Raw genomic sequence first — 22,832 nt, 5'->3', positions numbered from 1 at the left:
GTTGCATTTTTAGTGCAGATTTGAAAAAGCATTTTTTACTCATTTTTTTTTAGCGCAGAAAAATGGGATTCTGCACTTATATCAGACTCTCCATGGAAACCTATAAGGAAAAAAAACAAACCAAATAACAAAATACAACAGCATTTTAAGCGCCCAGTGGGCAGATGTTTTCGTGAATTCACATCCACTTTACTACTTGAACAGCTAAATTCAGCTGATGTCCTGGAAAAAAAATGCAGCGCAACAAAAAATAAAGCATTTACGATATGTGGGAATATGGCTTAAAACCGATAGAGCAATGTTAAAAAATGAGTCTCGTAAAGGCTGTACTTTTCATTTGAGAACAACATCCCTCTTATTCCTAGAATGTGTTTGGTATTGCGACTCCGTTTTATTTATTTGAAAAGATGATGTTGGGGAGAAAAGGAGAAAAGGATCAGGCTTGATGGATTTCCAACAACCGATCATTTTGTTCTCTTCTAGATAAGCTGCCAAATAATTCTGGCAATGACTTTCTCATAGAATACACAGCAACGCTCAGCAGGGCCGTAAAATCGGGAGAAATAGCTGTCGGACAAGCCGAGAGTTCCTGTGTATGGAGGATCGGAAGAGAAAACTGTCAGCTAAACCGAGCTTTCCTGTGTATGTGGGGAAATCTGGAGAAATAACTGTCAGCCAAGCATTACTGTGTATGGGGAAAAAGGGAGAAATAGCTGTCAACCGAGCAGAGCGGTCCTGTGTATGGAGGACTGGAAGAGAAACCTGTCAGCTGAGCCAACCATTCCTGTGCATATGGGGAAATCGAGAGGAATAGCTGTCAGCCGAGCCGAGCGTTCCTGTGTATGGTGGATCGTGAGAGAAAACTGTCAGCCGAGCTGAACGTTCCTGTGCATGTGGGGAAATCGGGAGAAATAGCTGTCAGCCGAGCCGAGCGTTCCTGTGTATGGAGGACGGGAAGAGAAACCTGTCAGCTGTGCCAACTGTTCCTGTGCATGTGGAGAAATCAAGAGAAATAGCTGTCAGCTGAGCAGAGCATTCCTATGCATGTGGGGAAATCGGGAGAAATAGCTGTCAGCTGAGAGTTCCTGTGTATTGAGGATCGGGAGAGAAACCTGTCAGCCGAGCCGAGCATTCCTGTGCATGTGGGGAAATTGGGAGAAATAGCTGTTAGCCGAGCTGAGCATTCCTGTGTACGGAGAGTTTTGAGAGAAACCTGTCAGCCAAACCAAGCGCTCCTGTGTGTTTGGAAATCTGGAGAAATAGCTGTTAGCCAAGCCGAGTGTTCTTGTGTATGGAGGGTCGGGAGTGATAGCTGTCAGCCGAGCCGAGAGTTCCTGTGTACGGAGGGGCAGGAGTAAAAACTGTCAATCAAGCTGACAGTCCCTGTGTACAGAGGATTGGGAGAGATATCTGTCAACCAAGTGTTCCTACATATGGACGTTCAAGAGAGATAGCTGTCGGCCAAGCCAAGCATTCTTGTGCACGAAGAGTAAGGAGATATAGCTGTTAGCCAAGCTAAGCGTTCCTGTGTACGGCGGGTCGGCAGAAATATCTGTCAACCAAGTGTTCCTACGTACGGAGGGTCAAGAGAAATAGCTGTGGGCCAAGCCAAGCATTCTTGTGCACGAAGAGTAAGGAGATATAGCTGTTAGCCAAGCTAAGCGTTCCTGTGTACGGCGGGTCGGCAGAAATATCTGTCAACCAAGTGTTCCTACGTACGGAGGGTCAAGAGAGATAGCTGTCGGCCAAGCCAAGCATTCTTGTGCACGAAGAGTAAGGAGATATAGCTGTTAGCCAAGCTAAGCGTTCCTGTGTACGGCGGGTCGGCAGAAATATCTGTCAACCAAGTGTTCCTACGTACGGAGGGTCAAGAGAAATAGCTGTGGGCCAAGCCAAGCATTCTTGTGCACGAAGAGTAAGGAGATATAGCTGTTAGCCAAGCTAAGCGTTCCTGTGTACGGCGGGTCGGCAGAAATATCTGTCAACCAAGTGTTCCTACGTACGGAGGGTCAAGAGAGATAGCTGTCGGCCAAGCCAAGCATTCTTGTGCACGAAGAGTAAGGAGATATAGCTGTTAGCCAAGCTAAGCGTTCCTGTGTACGGCGGGTCGGCAGAAATATCTGTCAACCAAGTGTTCCTACGTACGGAGGGTCAAGAGAAATAGCTGTGGGCCAAGCCAAGCATTCCTGTGTACGGAGGGTTAGGAGAGAAAGCTGAATGTTCCTGTATATGGAGGATCGGGAGAGATATCTGTCAACCAAGTATTCCTACATATGGACGTTCAAGAGAGATAGCTGTTGGCCAAGCCAAGCATTCTTGTGCACGAAGAGTGAGGAGATATAGCTGTTAGCCAAGCTAAGCGTTCCTGTGTACGGCGGGTCGGCAGAAATATCTGTCAACCAAGTGTTCCTACGTATGGAGGGTCAAGAGAGATAGCTGTGGGCCAAGCCAAGCATTCCTGTGTACGGAGGGTTAGGAGAGAAAGTTGAATGTTCCTGTATATGGAGGATCGGGAGAGATATCTGTCAACGAAGTATTCCTACATATGGACGTTCAAGAGAGATAGCTGTCGGCCAAGCCAAGCATTCTTGTGCACGAAGAGTAAGGAGATATAGCTGTTAGCCAAGCTAAGCGTTCCTGTGTACGGCGGGTCGGCAGAAATATCTGTCAACCAAGTGTTCCTACGTACGGAGGGTCAAGAGAGATAGCTGTCGGCCAAGCCAAGCATTCTTGTGCACGAAGAGTAAGGAGATATAGCTGTTAGCCAAGCTAAGCGTTCCTGTGTATGGCGGGTCGGCAGAAATATCTGTCAACCAAGTGTTCCTACGTACGGAGGGTCAAGAGAAATAGCTGTGGGCCAAGCCAAGCATTCTTGTGCACGAAGAGTAAGGAGATATAGCTGTTAGCCAAGCTAAGCGTTCCTGTGTACGGCGGGTCGGCAGAAATATCTGTCAACCAAGTGTTCCTACGTACGGAGGGTCAAGAGAGATAGCTGTCGGCCAAGCCAAGCATTCTTGTGCACGAAGAGTAAGGAGATATAGCTGTTAGCCAAGCTAAGCATTCCTGTGTACGGCGGGTCGGCAGAAATATCTGTCAACCAAGTGTTCCTACGTACGGAGGGTCAAGAGAAATAGCTGTGGGCCAAGCCAAGCATTCCTGTGTACGGAGGGTTAGGAGAGAAAGCTGAATGTTCCTGTATATGGAGGATCGGGAGAGATATCTGTCAACCAAGTATTCCTACATATGGACGTTCAAGAGAGATAGCTGTTGGCCAAGCCAAGCATTCTTGTGCACGAAGAGTGAGGAGATATAGCTGTTAGCCAAGCTAAGCGTTCCTGTGTACGGCGGGTCGGCAGAAATATCTGTCAACCAAGTGTTCCTACGTATGGAGGGTCAAGAGAGATAGCTGTGGGCCAAGCCAAGCATTCCTGTGTACGGAGGGTTAGGAGAGAAAGCTGAATGTTCCTGTATATGGAGGATCGGGAGAGATATCTGTCAACCAAGTATTCCTACATATGGACGTTCAAGAGAGATAGCTGTCGGCCAAGCCAAGCATTCTTGTGCACGAAGAGTAAGGAGATATAGCTGTTAGCCAAGCTAAGCGTTCCTGTGTACGGCGGGTCTGCAGAAATATCTGTCAACCAAGTGTTCCTACGTACAGAGGGTCAAGAGAAATAGCTGTGGGCCAAGCCAAGCATTCCTGTGTACGGAGGGTTAGGAGAGAAAGCTGAATGTTCCTGTATATGGAGGATCGGGAGAGATATCTGTCAACCAAGTATTCCTACATATGGACGTTCAAGAGAGATAGCTGTTGGCCAAGCCAAGCATTCTTGTGCACGAAGAGTGAGGAGATATAGCTGTTAGCCAAGCTAAGCGTTCCTGTGTACGGCGGGTCGGCAGAAATATCTGTCAACCAAGTGTTCCTACGTACGGAGGGTCAAGAGAGATAGCTGTGGGCCAAGCCAAGCATTCCTGTGTACGGAGGGTTAGGAGAGAAAGCTGAATGTTCCTGTATATGGAGGATCGGGAGAGATATCTGTCAACCAAGTATTCCTACATATGGACGTTCAAGAGAGATAGCTGTTGGCCAAGCCAAGCATTCTTGTGCACGAAGAGTGAGGAGATATAGCTGTTAGCCAAGCTAAGCGTTCCTGTGTACGGCGGGTCGGCAGAAATATCTGTCAACCAAGTGTTCCTACGTATGGAGGGTCAAGAGAGATAGCTGTTGGCCAAGCCAAGCATTCTTGTGCACGAAGAGTGAGGAGATATAGCTGTTAGCCAAGCTAAGCGTTCCTGTGTACGGCGGGTCGGCAGAAATATCTGTCAACCAAGTGTTCCTATGTACGGAGGGTCAAGAGAGATAGCTGTTGGCCAAGCCAAGCATTCCTGTGTACGGAGGGTTAGGAGAGAAAGCTGAGTGTTCCTGTATATGGAGGATCGGGAGAGATATCTGTCAACCAAGTGTTCCTATGTACGGAGGGTCAAGAGAGATAGCTGTTGGCCAAGCCAAGCATTCCTGTGTACGGAGGGCTAGGAGAGAAAGCTGAATGTTCCTGTGTATGGAGGGTTGCGAGAGATGGCTGTCAGCCATACAGCTTTCTAATGTGCATAGGGAGCTTTATGCTTTGGAGCTGTGTAGGGGATTGCAATGGAACACCCCTTTAATGCCTCATCCCCTTTAAGAACTCCTCTCATGTAAAGATGTTATTAATGTAAATATGCTATTATGTTTCGATACTGCTACACAGCTGTGTATTACTGACTGTCTTTTTGGTACTGCAACGATTTTGTGTTACCAAACTGTAAGATATTATGCTTTGTTATGACTTTGTATTGTATTGCAATTCTGTACAGATTAGGGTAAGACAGTGCTTCCATTGGGAACAGTAGAGGAGGACACTTGTAGTATAGAGATCATAGATATGGGTAAGTGTAGTATTGGAATGGGCCACTAGATGAGGCATACTAGTGGGTCACTGATAGGTATAGTTGTTAGGAAGTTCAATTAGGGGTTAACTATAGCAGGACCTGCTATGAGTTAAGTAAGCGTAGGTTGTAGGAATTAGCTTGGAGGGTGAGCACGCCCGACATGTCTACAAGGGCTCTAAGCCCAGGACATCATAGCAGCTACGCAACGTTGTTAAAATGGAGAAGCATGGGCACAGTCAGACGGGTGCTGGATAAGACCGGTGCACCCGGGGAAGTTACAGTTCAAGTCGGCAGCAAGAAATAGAGAGGAAACGTGGTCCCAATAGCCGTGCAGGGCGCAGAATGTTCATTATGTGGCAGATTCTCAATAGGGCTGAAGCTGGCAAGTCTGGGGTGAAACAGACAAACGGGATCCCCTATGTACTGAGGTGAAGCTGCGGTACCGCCAAAGGCACTAATACTCCGGAATGTACATGAGGGAGAAGAAAGTCAGAAAGGGAAAGAGCAGGAGGAATGCTGTGTGGACTGTGATGTTACTGATGTGTCCGGGACCGTTAAAGAAGAAAGTAAAAGCATTGATTTTGCATCAGAACCGGTATCTGTGTCCATTATTTCCTCTTCATGCACTGGAATCAAGTGTGCAGGAGCTGGGTCGCACCGCAGTGGAATCCCTGACCATGGACCAGCAGCTAGAACAGGTACACCGGTAGATGCTGAAGGTTTTTCTGTGGGAGGAGGTCAGGACACCAGAGCCTCGGTGTCCTTGGCTACAACTACCGTCCTGCCCTCCCCTTACATCTGCCCAAGGCACAATCAGCTCTCTGAGAGCAGATAAGCAAAACAATGTTCATATAATGGTGATTTTGTTGCCCAAATCCTAGTGACAGGTTCCTAGGGGCCAATTAAGGTAGAGTGTCATACCTCTGTGCAAGACTAAAGTTCCTTGTATCTGTAACATGGCACAAAGCAGAAGCTGTGGGTGAGGCACTCGTTTCTTCCCCCCGCCATTTACATGAAACTGGGGGTCCTGGCTGGGTGTGTGGACTTGTGCTATGGGGGTGTTATGCCCTTGTAGGCTGTTACTGATGATTTGGATTGCCAGGATGAGATGTTGAACAGTTCAATGAGGGAAATCAGACCACCAGTCAAAAATAAACTTTTTTTACTGAACGATAACTTGGTGGGGAATACATGTAGTAAAGAGCGGGTACACAACTTTATGAACGTTTCCTTCACAATACGAGCATCTTCACACACAGTTCCAATTCCTGTCTCGGTACTCGCTTGTTCTCCATCATCACTGTTTCACTTTCCTTCATCACAACCCAGCTCAGTACTACAGTCCAGTTAGCAAGAGTCCTATTCTCAACCCGCGGAACAGTCTTCTTTCCCCTCAAGAGAACTGTGTTGCCAATATGGTGTGTACATAACTTCTCTGCTACTGACACTCTGGAACTCCAGCCCGTGGCACACTCCTCGTCTCACGTACTCTGTCCCGTCTAGGCCAGTTAATTCTCTGAGTTACAATCTCTGGGTCAAACTTCTAGTTGTCATCTTCCAGGACACATCTCCGTTTGATCATTCTATCCTCCTGTCGGCTTCCCTTTTCTCTTTACTCCGGCTCACGCCAACTACCGTCTCTTCTCATTTCAGGACACCCACGTTATGCGGCACTGCTTACAGTCCAGACCTTAGGTCTACCTCAGATGCTCAAGGGGCCCTATCTGACATCCTGACAGAAAACTGTCTCTGTCCATTCACCTCAGCCTCTCCCACTCTGGGCTAATCCCAAACATTAACACAAATTCTCCCTACCATCAAGCAACACACAACATTATCAACTATAACGCATATGTTAGTTCACATTATACAATACGCATGCTCTTCAAGGAGGAACGTGGGCAATAAGTCTATCTCCTTACATATCTATAGTATGGCACCAATAAATGTCTATGGGGCTCTACTATTCTTCCATTTGTCTGAAATTGTGATTTCATATAACATTCAACAGAAAAAAAAAATGCCACGTATGCTCAATAGGCTGACAAATTCCACCATAACTTTGTGGAATATGTAATTCCTACAGAGATGTAGAATGAAAGGGACTCTGAGTGCCACCCTACAGCAGATATGCATTTGCCTCTTTTATGTACATGAACATGAAGTGTAAAAGTAGGAAAAAAGGAGGAAAAGGGCAACCATCCAAAAGTGACATTGTTTTACTAAGAACAGAAACGGAGAACTTACCAAAATATATGTTCTTTGGTGACTTGTTCTCGAAAAAGATCCCATTGTTTTCCCAGATTTACGGAGACATAAAGCTGCAGAAGGAAAATATAAATGGGATTATGCTGATATAATGGGGTGGTGATAGACTAGTGAATCAGACTTCCGCAGCTTTGGGTGGGCAGCAGGTACAGGGGGGATGAGATTGACTTTAAATCAATTTGATGTTCCTTGAGATTTGTGGATTTTGTCAAGAAGAAGGGATATTATTTGTGTTATGTCTTGAACAGCTCTCCATTACTATTGTTGAGAGGGTAATACCGTACAATTTTCAAGACAAGTTATACTGTGTACTCGATAGGGAAGATGCCATCTATCTGTAGAAATATTACGCCTGTGCTATTGTGCTGCAGAACATTCATAAAATACACAGCCACCTTCATCAAGGTTTCTGAATAAGATGTATCGTTCATAGACTGTAAATTTTATATTCATAGTGTTGGAAATAAATACTGTATGTGGTATTATTAGCCGAGCCCGAGATCATGAGGGGTTTGCACAATACAAATTGCATTCAATATTATACAAATCTCTTTGACCTGATAAAGTCAGTGTACTTACTTTGCAAACCTTGTCAGAATGCCTGTAGAATTCTTAAGCTCCATATATGCCCACTTAGTATGATTTACAACTCCTCAGTGCTCCTCCTCCCTGCTGCTGAATCTCCACAAAACTAGCCTGAGTGACATCTCCTCAGTGCTCCTCCTCCCTGCTGCTGAATCTCCACAAAACTAGCCTGAGTGACATCTCCTCAGTGCTCCTCCTCCCTGCTGCTGAATCTCCACACACCTAGTCTGTTTTACAGTTCTTCAGTGCCCCTCCTCACTGCTGCTGAATCTCCACATACCTACCCCGATTGACATCCCCTTAGTGCTCCTACTCACTGCTGCTGAATCTCCACGCACCTACCTTGATTGACATCACCTCAGTGCCTCAACTCATTGCTGCTGAATCTCCACACACCTAGTCTGAATTACAGCTACTCAATGCCCCTCCTCCCTGCTGCTGAATCTCCACAAACCTAGCCTGATTGGCATCTCCTCAGTGCTCCTCCTCCCTGCTGCTGAATCTCCACATACCTACCCTGATTGACATCTTCTCAGTGCCCCTACTCACTGCTGCTGAATCTCCACACACCTAGTTTGATTTAAAGCTCGTGTCTCTCCTCACTTCTGCAACTGAATCTCCTCCCACTTAGCCTGATTGACAGCTCCTCAGTGCCCCTCCTTCTTACTGAGATCTCACACTGCTCAGCACAAGCTGCAGCTGTCTATCTGACTGCGTGGAAAGAGAGTGAATACACTTGATCACATGAACTCTCTTGCTCTTTACCTAATGTTTATTGTAATACTAGATGGAGGCCGGATGCTATCGCATCGGGAGGGCGGTAATGTCACGATGGGGGCAGGCTTTGCAGCGTTGAGTATCTCTTCCTCATGTGCTCACCCACCTATCCACTCTCTCTTTCCCCATGTGCTGACTTCTCCCGTTTGTGCTCTCGTCTTTGACTTGTCTACCCCATGTTCTAACCCCCTTGGGGTATGCTCCGTACACGGTCAGACACAGACAATTTTTAAAATGAACTTTCGTTCGTGGGAATACCCCTCTAATGTGTTCAACTTCCTCTGCCTGTAGACACGTCGCAGGTGCAGTAAATCAGACCGCTGCCATCTTTGTGCAGACAGATAGGGCGATACAGCGTATACAGTGTGTGTGTGTGGTGCGTACGGCATATACAGAGCGTGTGTGTGTTGCGTACCATGCAAGAGACTGGTACCACCAGGAGTTTCCATATTGAGGCACCCATCACTCGAGTGTCCCAATATGGCAGTCGGTGAACTTCCACCGCTTGGAATTCTGGGATCCGGATGCATGTATTGCTATGCGGCCGCACGCTCCGATCCGATCTGTGCCGGGTATTAACATGCAAAACATGCAAAACAGAAGCCGCGGAGACACCATCACATGTTTCTCAACGCAAGCAATGACCAGCCAGGTCTTACCCCGGGAAGGAACAACCACGGGAAGGGCAGTCTCCAATGAAGGAAACCACCTATGCCAAAACCTGGTATCCATCCACAGACAGATGTTTCGGGGTATTTTGTGGATGGATACCATGTTTTGGCATAGGTGGTTTCCTTCATTGGAGACTGCCCTTCCCGTGGTTGTTCCTTCCCGGGGTAAGACCTGGCTGGTCATTGCTTGTGTTGAGAAACATGTGATGGTGTCTCCGCGGCTTCTGTTTTGCATGTTTTGCATATTTCCCATAAGGGATGGGGGCAGTGCTCTAGAATCACTGCGTTGAGAAACACGTGATGGTGTCTCCGCAGTGTTGGATGTTGATCTCCATGAGGTCAATCATCCTCATTTTTCATAGTCTTCTACTAGGCATTGCTCCTACTAGCCAGTTTCCTACTCCACACTGATGAGGGGCAAATACCCCGAAACAGCTGTCTGTGGATGGATACCATGTTTTGGCATAGGTGGTTTCCTTCATTGGAGACTGCCCTTCCCGTGGTTGTTCCTTCCCGGGGTAAGACCTGGCTGGTCATTGCTTGCGTTGAGAAACATGTGATGGTGTCTCCACGGCTTCTGTTTTGCATGTTTTGCATATTTCCCATAAGGGATGGGGGGCAGTGCTCTAGAATCACTGCGTTGAGAAACATGTGATGGTGTCTCCGCAGTGTTGGATGTTGATCTCCATGAGTTCATTCATCCTCATTTTTCACAATTTTTTTCAGGGTATTAACATGCGAGACTCGGCTGTGTTTCTTGCACGCGTGATCCCGGCCTAAGGAAAGTGTTCACTTATTTGTGTCGGGAACCCCGGAAGGTCTGCATGGCACTATTTGTGGGTCTGTGTATACTTCAGAAATCTAAAATAAATAAAATTGCAGAAACATAAATTTGACCAGAAAGCCGAAGATAAAAACGATACCTTGGCATCCTTGCTGTAAGCAAGTAACTTGTCCTCCTCTTTTGGATGAAAAACGAGGGTCTCCACAGAGAAGGAAATCACTTGTCTTTGAAAGGTCGCCCCTTCATCCTTGGTCATGAAAAGGCATTGCTCAGAGACGGAAGAGCTGACGAGAATAATCTGCAAAAAGAAACAAGATCAGAACAAGGGAAATCATTAATGGAAATGTAGAAAAAATAATAATCTCAAGTTGTGATTGTTTTATAATGAATTTATGCGATTGTAACAGTCGGAATCTTCTGCGGGAAAACAAAAATGGCTGAAAGCAAGAAGATGCAAAGAGGAGCGATAAAGGAATGTCAGCAATATGTAAAATCACTTATTTACCCTACAATCCTGGGAGAGTAAATCACTGATTTCTAAAATTTAGGCAATGATGACACAGGTTTCGTTGTAATAAAATAAAATCTCAGACCCTCTTTGTTTCTACTCTGGAAAAGCAACCAAAACGTTGTAGAGTTGTTCTCACTGCTTGCATCTCCCACTAGAGGGAGCTCCTTATATAAAGATTTATATAGCGGGTATTAAAGGGTTCTCCAGTGACAACAAGTTATCCCCCTTCCACAGGATATGTGATTACTTTTTGTCAGTAGGGGGTCTGACCACTGAGACCTGCACAAATAGGAAGATCAGGGCACTTTTATTCTCATCATAAAGGAGAGAAGGTGCACATGCTAAACTGCTGCTTCCAAGGGTGTAACAATTGCAGTCACACCCTCTGCAACCGGAACCAGACCCATGCAACCCCAGCCCCAATTTCACCTGGATGTGCATCCTTGGATGCATTGCAGTGCAGAGACCTGCCAGCTCCCTGCATAGAAGTAAATGCTGACAGCCAACTAGAGGTAGTGTCACGATCCAGCTGTCAAGTGACCCTGGACCTGGGGCTCTTTCCCTGTCCCTACTACGGTACTAGGGGGCTCCCTAGCTCACCCCCTTTGCCGGGATACTTCTGAAGGTGAAGATGCCGGGGCCTCTGCCCTTGCCTTATCTCCTGAGTTAGCCCTCCGTTTGTTCCCTTCCACCACCCAGGGAAGAGGGGAGCTGACATGCATCGCAGTGCACCAACCCAACAAACAAGGCAACACATACAAGGGGAACTGAAAATACCAAGCATACAAATATTCACTCACATATAACAGAGGAATGCACTGGGGAGTGGAATATGGGGGAATAACCAAAGTAGAGTAGGAAAGGGAATTATCAGACTTAGAAACCCAAGCAACAGTCACAGATAACTCCTCCAAACTCCTTCCCATATTAACTCCAAAAACACCCCTTCTCCAAGCCATGCAGCATAAACTAGCTCTGACATGGATTTGAATCAGGAACCAGATTATAAAGGGAATGGGAGTTGGTAACTGAGATCAGCTGAGAGCTCAGTCTCCCAGAGTCTCCAACATGGCCGAGTAACCCCGTGACACGTAGATAGCAGATGTCAGCTTGCTTGTAATGAAAGATGCATGGCAGTGACATCATGGGCTGCCCGTGCCGACACACCGAAGTCAGCTGTTGGATATAGAGGAGGAAGCTGCACATGATAGAAATAGGGAAGGGTAAGAATATTTATTTGTTTCTTTTTAATATGTTCTGGAGAAGAATAGAAGGGGCCCAGGATGGGGGGCATTATACCAGGATGGGGGACAATGTTAAAGGTTGGGGGCATTATTACTGGAAAGGACCAGGATGGGGTACATTATTACTGGAATGGGCCAGGGTGGGACATTATCGCTGGATGTTTCCCAGGATAGAGAACATTATTACTGGAAGGGGTCCAGGATAATATCCCCCTATTATTAAATAAAGGGTCCACAATAGGGGAAATTATTGTATGACCAGGAAGAAGCCCAAGATAGGGGGCATTATACTATGAAGGTATAATAATAATCTTTATTTTTATATAGCGCTAACATATTCCGCAGCGCTTTACATTTTGCACACATTATCATCACTGTCCCATACAAACTCCTTGCAGATGATGGAGAAAAAAACAAAACAAGCTAAGTTGCAGAAAGCCAGAGAGGTTGGTAACTATGCAGATTGCAGATCCCTGATCTTACCACACAACTAGCAGTAGCCATGGAACGTGCCTACGATGTTCCTAGACGCCTCGTCACGGCCGGAGGACTAAATAAGCCTAAAGCAAGAAAAGGGAAAACTAACTTCCCCAGAGCAGACCCCAAAGGAATAGATAGCCCCCACACATGTATTGATGTATTGATGGTGAAACAAGATGAAGGCACAAACACAGGCAGGAAAATAGGCTGAGCAAATGATGGGGCCCAAACTAACTAGACAGAAAAGGAAGGGAGAGACACTGTCTGCAACCTGCAAAAAACCCTACAAAAATCATGTCCAACACTTCTGATAGCAAAATTAACCCTGAAGTCACTAGACTTCTCCCACTATATCAGCACTCTGAAATATTCTGAGACAGAGCAAAAAGAGACAGAACTAGTAAGGGACAAAAAGCCAATTGGTAAAATACTGATAAATAAGAGTGGAAATTCAGCACAGCCCCCAACAGGGGCCGGCTGACCACATCAAAAAACTGAATAGACCAACAAAATCAAGTGTAAACATTAGCAGAAAAACTTAGCTTTAGATGACTGGAACAGAGCTGAAAACCAAGAGCTGACAAGCCAGAAGGAATCACCAGCAACTGAATAGGGCGTCGGCTGTCTTAAATCCAATCTGAGACTCCTGAGATCCAATCGTCATCCTCATTCTCAGGTGGCAGATCTCCACCGATCAAATCAGCCTCTCTACCTCCTGTTACCACCAGAGGGAGTCTGGAAGGAGAACTCACAACTGGTGAACAAGAGAATGAACTCACAACAGTACCCCCCTTTAAGGAGGGGTCACCGAAACCCTCATACATGCCACCAGGCCGATCAGGATGGGCCCGGTGAAAAGCACGAACCAATCTATTGGCATGAATATCAGAGGCAGAGACCCAAGAATTATCCTCCTGACCATAACCCTTCCATTTGACCAAATACTGGAGTCTGTCAAACCAAACGAAAATCCAATATTTTCTCTACCTCATATTCCACATTGCCTTCAACCAACACAGGGTCAGGAGGTGCTGTCATAGGAACCACTGGCTTAACAAACCTCTTCAACAGAGATTTGTGAAATACGTTATGGATCTTGAACGTAACTGGAAGAGCCAATCGAAACGAAACAGGATTAAGAATTTCCAAAATCTTATAAGGACCAATAAATCTTGGCTTAAATTTAGGAGATGCGACCTTCATAGGAATATTCTTAGACGACAACCAAACCATATCACCCACTTTAAACCGGGGACCAATGGTCCTATGCCGGTTGGAAAATCGCTGGACCTTTTCCTGAGAGAGGGACAACTTATCCACCACTTGGTCCCATATCTGCTGCATTCCCTTAACCACAGTGTCCACACCTGGGCGGGACGAAGATTCCACTTGCCCTGAAGAGAATCAAGGCTGAAACCCAAAATTACAGAAAAAGGGTGACATCAAAGTGGCAGAACTAGCTCTATTGTTCAGTGCGAATTCAGCCAAGGGCAAAAATGAGACACAATCATCCTGATCAGCAGATATAAAACATCTCAAATAAGACTCCAAGGTCTGGTTTGTTCTCTCAGTCTGTCCATTGGTCTGGGGATGAAACGCGGAGGAGAAGGATAACTGAATTCCCAGATTGGAACAAAAGGCTTTCCAGAATCTGGAAACAAACTGGACTCCTCTGTCGGACACAATATTCTCAGGAATCCCATGTAACTGAACCACCTGTTGTAAAAACAAGGGCACCAAGTCAGCGGAAGATGGCAACTTTGGGAGTAGTACAAGATGGACCATCTTCGAAAATCTATCACAAATCACCCAGATAACAGTCATTCTCTGAGAGACAGGAAGATCATAAATAAAATCCATTGAGATATGGGTCCATGGCCTCTTGGGCACCGGCAAGGGCATCAGCAACCCACTAGAACGAGAACAGGGTTTAGACCGAGAACAAGTCCCACAGGACTGTACAAAATTCCTGACGTCACGAGATAAGGCAGGCCACCAAAAGGACCGACTCACCAAATCTCTGGTACCAAAAATACCTGGATGACCAGCCAATGCGGAGCAATGAATTTCAGACATCACTCTCTTTCTCCACTGGTCAGGAACATACAATTTTCCCATAGGGCAACGCTTAGGTTTATCCTCCTGAAATTTCTCCAGGGCGCGTCTCAAATCGGGCGAAATGGCAGAAAGAACTACCCCCTCACCTAGGATGGTAGTAGGCTCGGTCACACTAAGAGAATCGGCAAAGAAACTTCTAGAAAGGGCGTCTGCCTTAACATTCTTAGTGCCCGGAAGAAAAGAGACCACAAAATTAAAACGCATGAAAAACAAGGCCCATCTAGCCTGTCTAGGATTCAAGCGTTTGGCCGACTCCAGATAAATCAAATTCTTGTGATCGGTGAGGACCACAACTTGATGTCTAGCTCCCTCCAACCAATGTCTCCACTCATCAAATGCCCACTTCATGGCCAACAATTCCCGATTCCCCACATCATAGTTGCGTTCAGATGGGGAGAACTTTCGAGAAAAGAAGGCACAGGGATTCATCTTAGAAGTCACAGGGTGTTTTTGGGACAAAACAGCTCCTGCACCAATCTCAGAGGCATCTACCTCCACCTGAAATGGAAGTGAGACATCAGGTTGCCGTAAAACTGGAGCTGAAGTAAATCTCTGCTTAAGCTCCTGAAATGCTGAGATAGCCTCAGGAGACCAATTCAGCACATCAGTGCCCTTCTTGGTCAGATCAGTCAGTGGTTTGACAATACCAGAAAAATTACCTATAAATTTACGATAGAAATTAGCAAAACCCAAAAACTTCTGGAGGCCTTCAAAGAAGTAGGCTGAACCCAATCATAAATGGCCTATACCTTGGCCGGGTCCATTTCAATAGTCGATGGAGATAAGATAAATCCCAAAAATGAAATCCTCTGTACACCAAAGAGGCATTTCGATCCCTTAACAAACAGGGAATTCTCCCTCAAAATCCGGAACACAGTCCGGACGTGTTTCACATGAGAATCCCAATCACTAGAAAAGATCAAAATATCATCCAGATAGATGATCAAAAACGTATCCACAAGGTCACAGAAAATATCATTCATAAAGGACTGGAAGACAGAAGGGGCATTAGTGAGCCCAAAAGGCATCACAGGTACTCAAAATGTCCCTCCGGAGTATTAAACGCCGTCTTCCATTCATCCCCGTGCTTGATGCAAATAAGATTATACGCCCCCCTGAGCATTCTTAACTCTGGAGAATAAATCAGACATCAGAGGTAACGGGTACTGATATTTAACCGTCATCTTGTTAAGGGAACGATAATCAATACACGGTCTTCATGAACCATCTTTCTTGGCCACAAAAAAAACCCCAGCACCTAAAGGTGATGAGGATGGTCTAATATGACCCTTCTCCAATGACTCCTTAATATAGGATCGCATAGCCGATCAACTTGAATGGCTAATGACGTAGAATCATCCAGACCAGAGGGAACAGGAAATCCCACCATAACATCTTTTACGGTCTCTGATAAACCCTTCCGAAAGAGAGCTGCCAATGCACTATCATTCCATGTAGTAAGAACCACCCACTTTCGGAATTTTTGATAGTATAACTCTGCAGAATCCTGACCCTGGTTTAATGCCAACAGGGTTCTCTCAGCTTGATCAACAGCATTAGGTTCATCATACAACAACCCCAAGGCTTGAAAAAATGCATCCACATTAGTCAGAATAGGATTTTCAGGTGTCAGAGAAAAAGCCCAATCCTGGGGATCGCCGCGAAGCAAGGAGATGACAATTTTAACCTGCTGCACAGAGCTCCCGATGAGTTAGGCTTCAAGGCCAGAAATAATTTACAATTATTCTTAAAATTCAGAAATTTAGACCGATCCCCAGAAAACACATCAGGAGTAGGGATCTTAGGTTCAGCAGCATGCGACTGAATGAGGTAGGTGGAAATTCCCTGCACTTCAGCAGCAAGTTGCTCCACACGATCAGACAATTGCTTAATCTCCATTAGGAAAAAAAAAAAAAATCCTCCTACGGCCCCAGAGAAAAAAGAGGAAAAAAATATAAAAAAAAAAATTCTGACACTTTTTTTTTTTAACAACTTTTTCCTGCTTTTGAGCAGGGCCAGCCCGAACGTATAAGCAAACTAGGCGGCCGCCTAGGGCGCCGACCCAAAGGGGGCGCCAGAGAAAAAATAGAAAAAAATTATAAAAAATCTTTTCAAAAGGCAAAAAGTTTTAGGGATGGAAAGAAAAGTGTACATTTTTAAGGGCAAATATGACGCAAGAGAGGTTGGTTGGGTTGGCAACAATTTCGATAGAATCTGAAGTTGCTCAACAAATTAATCTCGGTGACTTAGTGTCATCCTTTTAAAAAAAAAAAGGCAAGGAAACAAAAATTTTAATTACCTATGGTCGTTTTTGTTTTGTGTTATTGATTACTTTGTATATATTTGTCCTATACAAGTTCTCAGAAGATTAAAGAGTTAAGAGAGAGTTAATTAATCATTGCTGTTGTGGTTTATTTTGCTCCTAAATTTATATCCCAAGTTTTCATCTACTGCCAAGAATAGTAGGGGCGCAACAAAATAGTTTCGCCTAGGGCGCCATAATCTCTCGGGCCGGCCCTGCTTTTGAGTACCCTAGAATCTGCGGTATGGCTGGTGATTCTGTTATGAATGGGTCACCGAGGAGAAAAAACAAAACAAGCTAAGTCGCAGAAAACCAGAGAGGTTGGTAACTATGCAGATTGCAGATCCCTGATCTTACCACACAACTAGCAGTAGCCGTGGAGCGTGCCTACGATGTTCCTAGACAACTCGTCACGGCCGGAGGACTAAATAAGCCTAAAGCAAGAAAGGGAAAACTAACTGCCCCAGAGCAGACCCCAAAGGAATAGACAGCCCCCACACATGTATTGACGGTGAAACAAGATGAAGGCACAAACACAGGCAGGAAAATAGGCTGAGCAAATGATGGGGCCCAAGCTAGCTAGACAGAAAAGGAGAGACACTGTCTGCAACCTTCAAAAAACCCTACAAAAATCATGTCCAACACTTCTGATAGCAAAATTAACCCTAAAGTCACTAGACTTCTCCCACTATATCAGCACTCTGAAATATTCTGAGACAGAGCAAAAAGAGACTGAACTAGTAAGGGACAAAAAGCCAATTGGCAAAATACTGATAAATAAGAGTGGAAATTCAGCACAGCCCCCAGCAGGGGCTGGCTGACCACACCAAAAAACTGAATAGACCAACAAAATCAAGTGTGAACATTAGCAGAAAAACTTAGCTTTAGATGACTGGAACAGAGCTGAAAACCAAGAGCTGACAAGCCAGAAGGAATCACCAGCAACTGAATAGGGCGACGGATGTCTTAAATGCAATTTGAGACTCCTGAGATCCAATCGTCATCCTCATTCTCAGGTGGCAGATCTCCACCGATCAAATCAGCCTCTCTACCTCCTGTTACCACCAGAGGGAGTCTGGAAGGAGAACCCACAACTGGTGAACCAGAGAATGAACTCACAACACAAGGAGTCCAGGATAGGGGAAATTATTATAGCATGGGGTCCAGGATGGGGGCATAATTTCTGTAAGGGGTCAGAATGGGATCATTATTACTAGAAAGGGCCTATTATGGGGTATATTATGAGAGGAAGGGGTCCAACATAGGAGAAAATATTAAAGGAGCCACTGGCTGTTCCATTCATACCCCATGTGGTTGCACTGCACTAAGGATTTTCCAGTTGCCTCACAGCAAGAGTTGCTGTTGGGCGTCCAACCTACCCCTCCAATTTGTAATGATAAAAGTGCCCTGTCGGTGATAAAAATGTCCCTAGCTACCTATCAGTGTGAGTTCCAGAGATCGGACTCCCAGAGGTCAGCAGGATATCAACTGTTCTATCAATAGGTGATAATTTGTTTTCACTAGAAAACTCCTTTAAATGGAAACTGTCATCAGGATATTAGACCTCTAGCCAAAGGCATTTCTATAAAGACCCTTGAATGCAAATCTGCCATTCTATGTTCTCTTGTTATATCTTAGTTAATGGGTGGTGTGAACATTGTCTGACTGACGTGTTCACATTTGTGCATTTCACGTGTGTTTTTAATCTATTTTTTCCATGCTTAGCATGGTTTGGGAGACCCCACCCCTCTCCTGTGTGAGATGTACAAAGGAGCTGTCTCAGACCATAAGCCCACACTGTGGAGCAGCCTGTCTGAATCCTGTTCATGTCAAGACACTGTTCAGATGTTCAGGTATTAAATACATTAGATAGGGACTGCTTCGACACGGGTTACCTTGACGTTGGTCAGGCAGCTTGGTATACATTTTTTTGCAAAAAAAAAGTATCAACTAAACACCCAGTATTTGTTGTTCAGCACTTGCTGATTACTGCCATATTTTTGGCTGCAGAGAATTTTTGCAAATTTTTGCAAATCTGCCATTCTATGTTCTCTTGTTATATCTTAGTTAATGGGTGGTGTGAACATTGTCTGACTGACGTGTTCACATTTGTGCATTTCACATGTGTTTTTAATCCATTTTTTCCATGCTTAGCATGGTTTGGGAGACCCCACCCCTCTCCTGTGTGAGATGTACAAAGGAGCTGTCTCAGACCATAAGCCCACACTGTGGAGCAGCCTGTCTGAATCCTGTTCATGTCAAGACACTGTTCAGATGTTCAGGTATTAAATACATTAGATAGGGACTGCTTCGACACGGGCTACCTTGACGTTGGTGAGGCAGCTTGGTATACATTTTTTTGCAAAAAAAAGTATCGACTAAACACCCTGTATTTGTTGTTCAGCACTTGCTGATTACTGCCACATTTTTGGCTGCAGAGAATTTTTGCAAATCTGCCATTCTATGTTCTCTTGTTATATCTTATTATATTGTTTGTAGTATTTCATATGGCCATTGGAAAGAAATCCAGCCCTGAAGTGTTAATCGCAAGTGCAGAGGGCGGACACGGCACTTCCAGTTCTCCTGCTTTCTACGTATTTCCCAGCCCTCTACCGGCATCTGATGAGTTTTTTTCTAGACAGCTTTGATATCTCCGCACGTCAGTCTACAAAATGAAAGTAGAACTTCTAATAAAACTTTGTCTATAAAGCCTCCATTTTCATGTCACAGGACATATGGTCCTTCAGATTAGCCACATTGTGTAAATTATAGAACATTCAGTCACTTAGCAATAATTATAAGAACTGCATTTGACAAATTTGCCTTCAAGGCTCTGTCTAAAGTGAGATTTATCCTGTAATGTCCAGATCTCCTTCAATGGGTCATTGGACGTAATTCTTCTAATGCTTTATATCCCTGGAAGCTTTCTCATGGTCTACACACTGTTATGATTGAGTCACCGTAGGAGGCAAAAACAGAAATGCTAGCTAAGTCCAGAAAACCAGAGAAGTTGGCAGCTATCGGATTGCAGACCCCTGAACCTATCAACACAACTAACAGTAGCCGTGGGGGGTTCCTACGATGCCCTAGACCCCTCGATCACAGCCGGAGAATTAAATAGGCCTAAAAAAAGAAAGGGGAAATCTAAACTGCCCCAGAGCAGACCCCAAAGCAATAGGCAGCCCCCAACATATAATGACGGTGAAGCAAGATGAAAATACTAACACAGACAGAAAGATAGACTGAGCAAAGAGGGGCCCAAGCTAACTAACTAGAAAAGGACAGGAAGGCTGCTGTCTGCAATCCGTGAAAAACCCTATGAAAATAAGAGCCAACAGACTGACAGTGAAAAAGGCCCTGAAGACGCTAGGCTTCAAAAAAGCTATGTCAGTACTCAGGAATATACTGAAGACAGAGCTACAGGCAAAAGGAGATTCAGCTCACCCCAGCAGGGAATGGCAGAATACTGAAAAGCAAGGAAAACAAAAAACAAAACAAAAAGCTAACAGGCAAAACAGAAACTTAGCTTTAGAGGAGCAGGAATCAGACTGGTGTCCTAGAAGTCCACAGAGAAATCACCGGCAGGGCAGAAGGGCGTCGGCAGCCTTATATCCAGTCCGTGACTCCACTCAGCCAGTCATCCTCATTAGACTCAGGTGCCTGACAATCAGGCTCATTACCTTCCTTTACCAGAATAGGGAGTTCACCAGACCCCAGTGACGAAGGGGAAAATGAACTCACAACAACACCATGGCTTCAGAGAACTGACTTGGGAGGTAGGATTGATACGATGGTTTCTCCATTAGGTGAACAGGTGCTAATATTGCTCAATATTACTGTACAGTAGTGATTGTAAGCTAGTATCTAGTTGCAGTTATATGGTTGTCCCAAAAAATACTGGATCAGCACTGGTCAAATTTCTCATGTGCCTAAAACTTCACTGGACAATGAAAAACTAACCGGTGATGTAGGAAAGATATATATCTTTGTACCATGTTAGCCAGTAGATAGAAGAATATTCAGAATTGAGAGTCCTCAGTGGTTGATACCTTTTAATGGCTAACTGAAAAGATGGTAACGCATTGCAAGCTTTCGAGACTACTCAGGTCTCTTCATCAGGCATTGACTAATACAACATCTGAAGAATCACATATTTATACACAACACAGCACAGAAAAAATGCAATAGATAAGACAAGTGATGTGAAGAAGAATTGTCATTATGGGAGAGGGATAAATATAAATGTTGGAACAGTTCATAGATAAGCAGTGTGAAGGTTTTATTGCCCTCTGATTGGGGTCTAGTTCTGTGTTGTGTGATGACCCCAGAAGGTCTGAAGACATCAATTAAGGAATTTGCTCTTCAGACTTTCTGGGGTCATCACACAACACAGAACTAGACCCCAATCAGAGGGCAATAAAACCTTCACACTGCTTATCTATGAAATGTTTCAATACTTATGTTTATCCCTCTCCCATAACAATTCTGCTTCACATCACTTGCCTTATCTATTGTTATTTCTGTGCTGTGTTGTGCATATATATGTGATTTTTCAGATGTTGTATTAGTCTAGCCTGATGAAGAGACCTGAGTAGTCTCGAAAGCTTGCAATGTGTTACCATCTTTTCAGTTAGCCATTAAAAGGTATCAACCACTGAGGACTCTAAATTCTAAATATTCTTCTAACCGGTGTCGGACACCGAAGCAAAATCAAATGGGACCCAACAAGTACCATTTTTGGAGACTCATCCACTTGGACATAATAATAATTTATTTCTATGGCGTGAACAATGCACTTAATAAATCAAGGGACATGTCCAAACAATATCTGATATTCCAGAGTTACACATACTTCTTCATAAGAGGAGTGAGGGCATGGCTCACAGGTTTACAATCCATAAGGAATTAAGGGGGACACAAAAGGTAAAAAGTGCTTGTCATTTATCGTCCAGCCATTATTATAATAAATAGGACATTCAAGTAAAGCTACATGATCCGGTCACCATCCAGTATCTGTATATATCCAAATACAAACTGCTACTGAGAGCATGATAAGTGAGGGAAACAGAAAAAAAGACTAGATTCTGAGGAAAAATTAGGAAAGGAAAAGAGAGAACAGTTAGGTTGGTGAAGCTAGGTGATATGATAGGCTAAAGAACTGTATTGTTTAGAGCATGATTAAAACTGTGGATACTGGGAATTAACCGGATTGTCTGAGGTGGTGCATTCCAGAGAAATGGAGCAGCACAAGTTAAGTCTTGTGAAATGGAAGTAGGAGGTTCTTATAATAGAGGATATTAGTCTTAGATCAGTTGCAGAATAGAAGGAGGTGCAGAACTGTGGAGAGCCTTGTGGGTGAGAGAGATAAGTTTATATTGAACTCTATAGTGGATGGGCAACCAGTGCAATGACTGGCACAGCATGAAGGCATCAGTGTAGCAGCTGGCCAAAAATATAATACTGGCTGTTGTAATCAGGATGGATTGGAGAGGGCAGTGTTTAGGAAGAGGGAGACCGATTAGTAGAGAGTTCCGGTAGTCCAGGTGAGAATGAATAAGAACAACATTAAGAGTTTTCGTAGTTTCAAAGGTAAGAAAAAGTTTGGTTCTTGAGATGTTTTTGAGGTGCAGATGACATGAGTGAGCGATTGAGTATAGGGAATGAAGGGAAAAATCTGAGTCAAATCTAACCCCAAAACAGTGGGGGTGGTAGAACCAATCATGGAGATGGAAATATCTGGTTTAGGAAGAATCGTGGAAGATCAAGATTAGTGTCATCAACTGGTTCCCGAATCCTACTTCTGGTATCTCCTACAAAGCAACTTTCTGTACTGGTTCCTAAAAGAGGATGCTAAGCGGGACATATGGACATGTATTGTCTTCATGAGACAACCCTTTTAAAGCTAATGTGTCAACAGGTGCTTGTGTAAAACATTTCTTTTTTGGCAATGTTTTTTTCTTTTTAGACTCTAATTTACTGTTGTTTCAGAAAATCCACATGGACATTAGCGTCTTTCACCTCCTGGACTGATTTTTCATTCTCAATTTGTGGGTAAATGCTATAAAATGTGTATTCAGTAATGTACTGAGACAGGACATGACAGTTGGTGCTTTTAAAATTCCTTGGAGGAGGGAGGAGCTAGAGGTCGACACAGACATTCTGC

At 44.5% G+C, this 22,832-nt stretch overlaps 1 protein-coding gene across 2 annotated transcripts in view; it reads right to left on the bottom strand.

Annotated features, from left to right (window-relative positions):
- SORCS2 (sortilin related VPS10 domain containing receptor 2) overlaps nucleotides 1-22,832 on the bottom strand; it is a 1,190,324-nt gene that overhangs the window by 283,572 nt on the left and 883,920 nt on the right. For both annotated transcript variants that reach the window (XM_073574542.1, XM_073574543.1), the window contains exons 4-5: nucleotides 10,154-10,312; nucleotides 7,177-7,250 (exon numbers count right to left, since the gene is read on the bottom strand). In XM_073574542.1, the coding sequence (XP_073430643.1) occupies nucleotides 7,177-7,250; nucleotides 10,154-10,312 (233 nt within the window). The remainder of the gene's footprint in view (nucleotides 1-7,176; nucleotides 7,251-10,153; nucleotides 10,313-22,832) is intronic.

The sequence above is a fragment of the Dendrobates tinctorius genome, unplaced genomic scaffold, assembly GCF_039654945.1.
Source record: "Dendrobates tinctorius isolate UK_male_01 unplaced genomic scaffold, ASM3965494v1 ptg000039l, whole genome shotgun sequence".
NCBI lineage: Eukaryota > Metazoa > Chordata > Amphibia > Anura > Dendrobatidae > Dendrobates > Dendrobates tinctorius.
The sequence above is the reverse complement of the archived record's forward strand: the minus strand, read 5'-3'. Positions and strand labels throughout refer to the sequence as shown.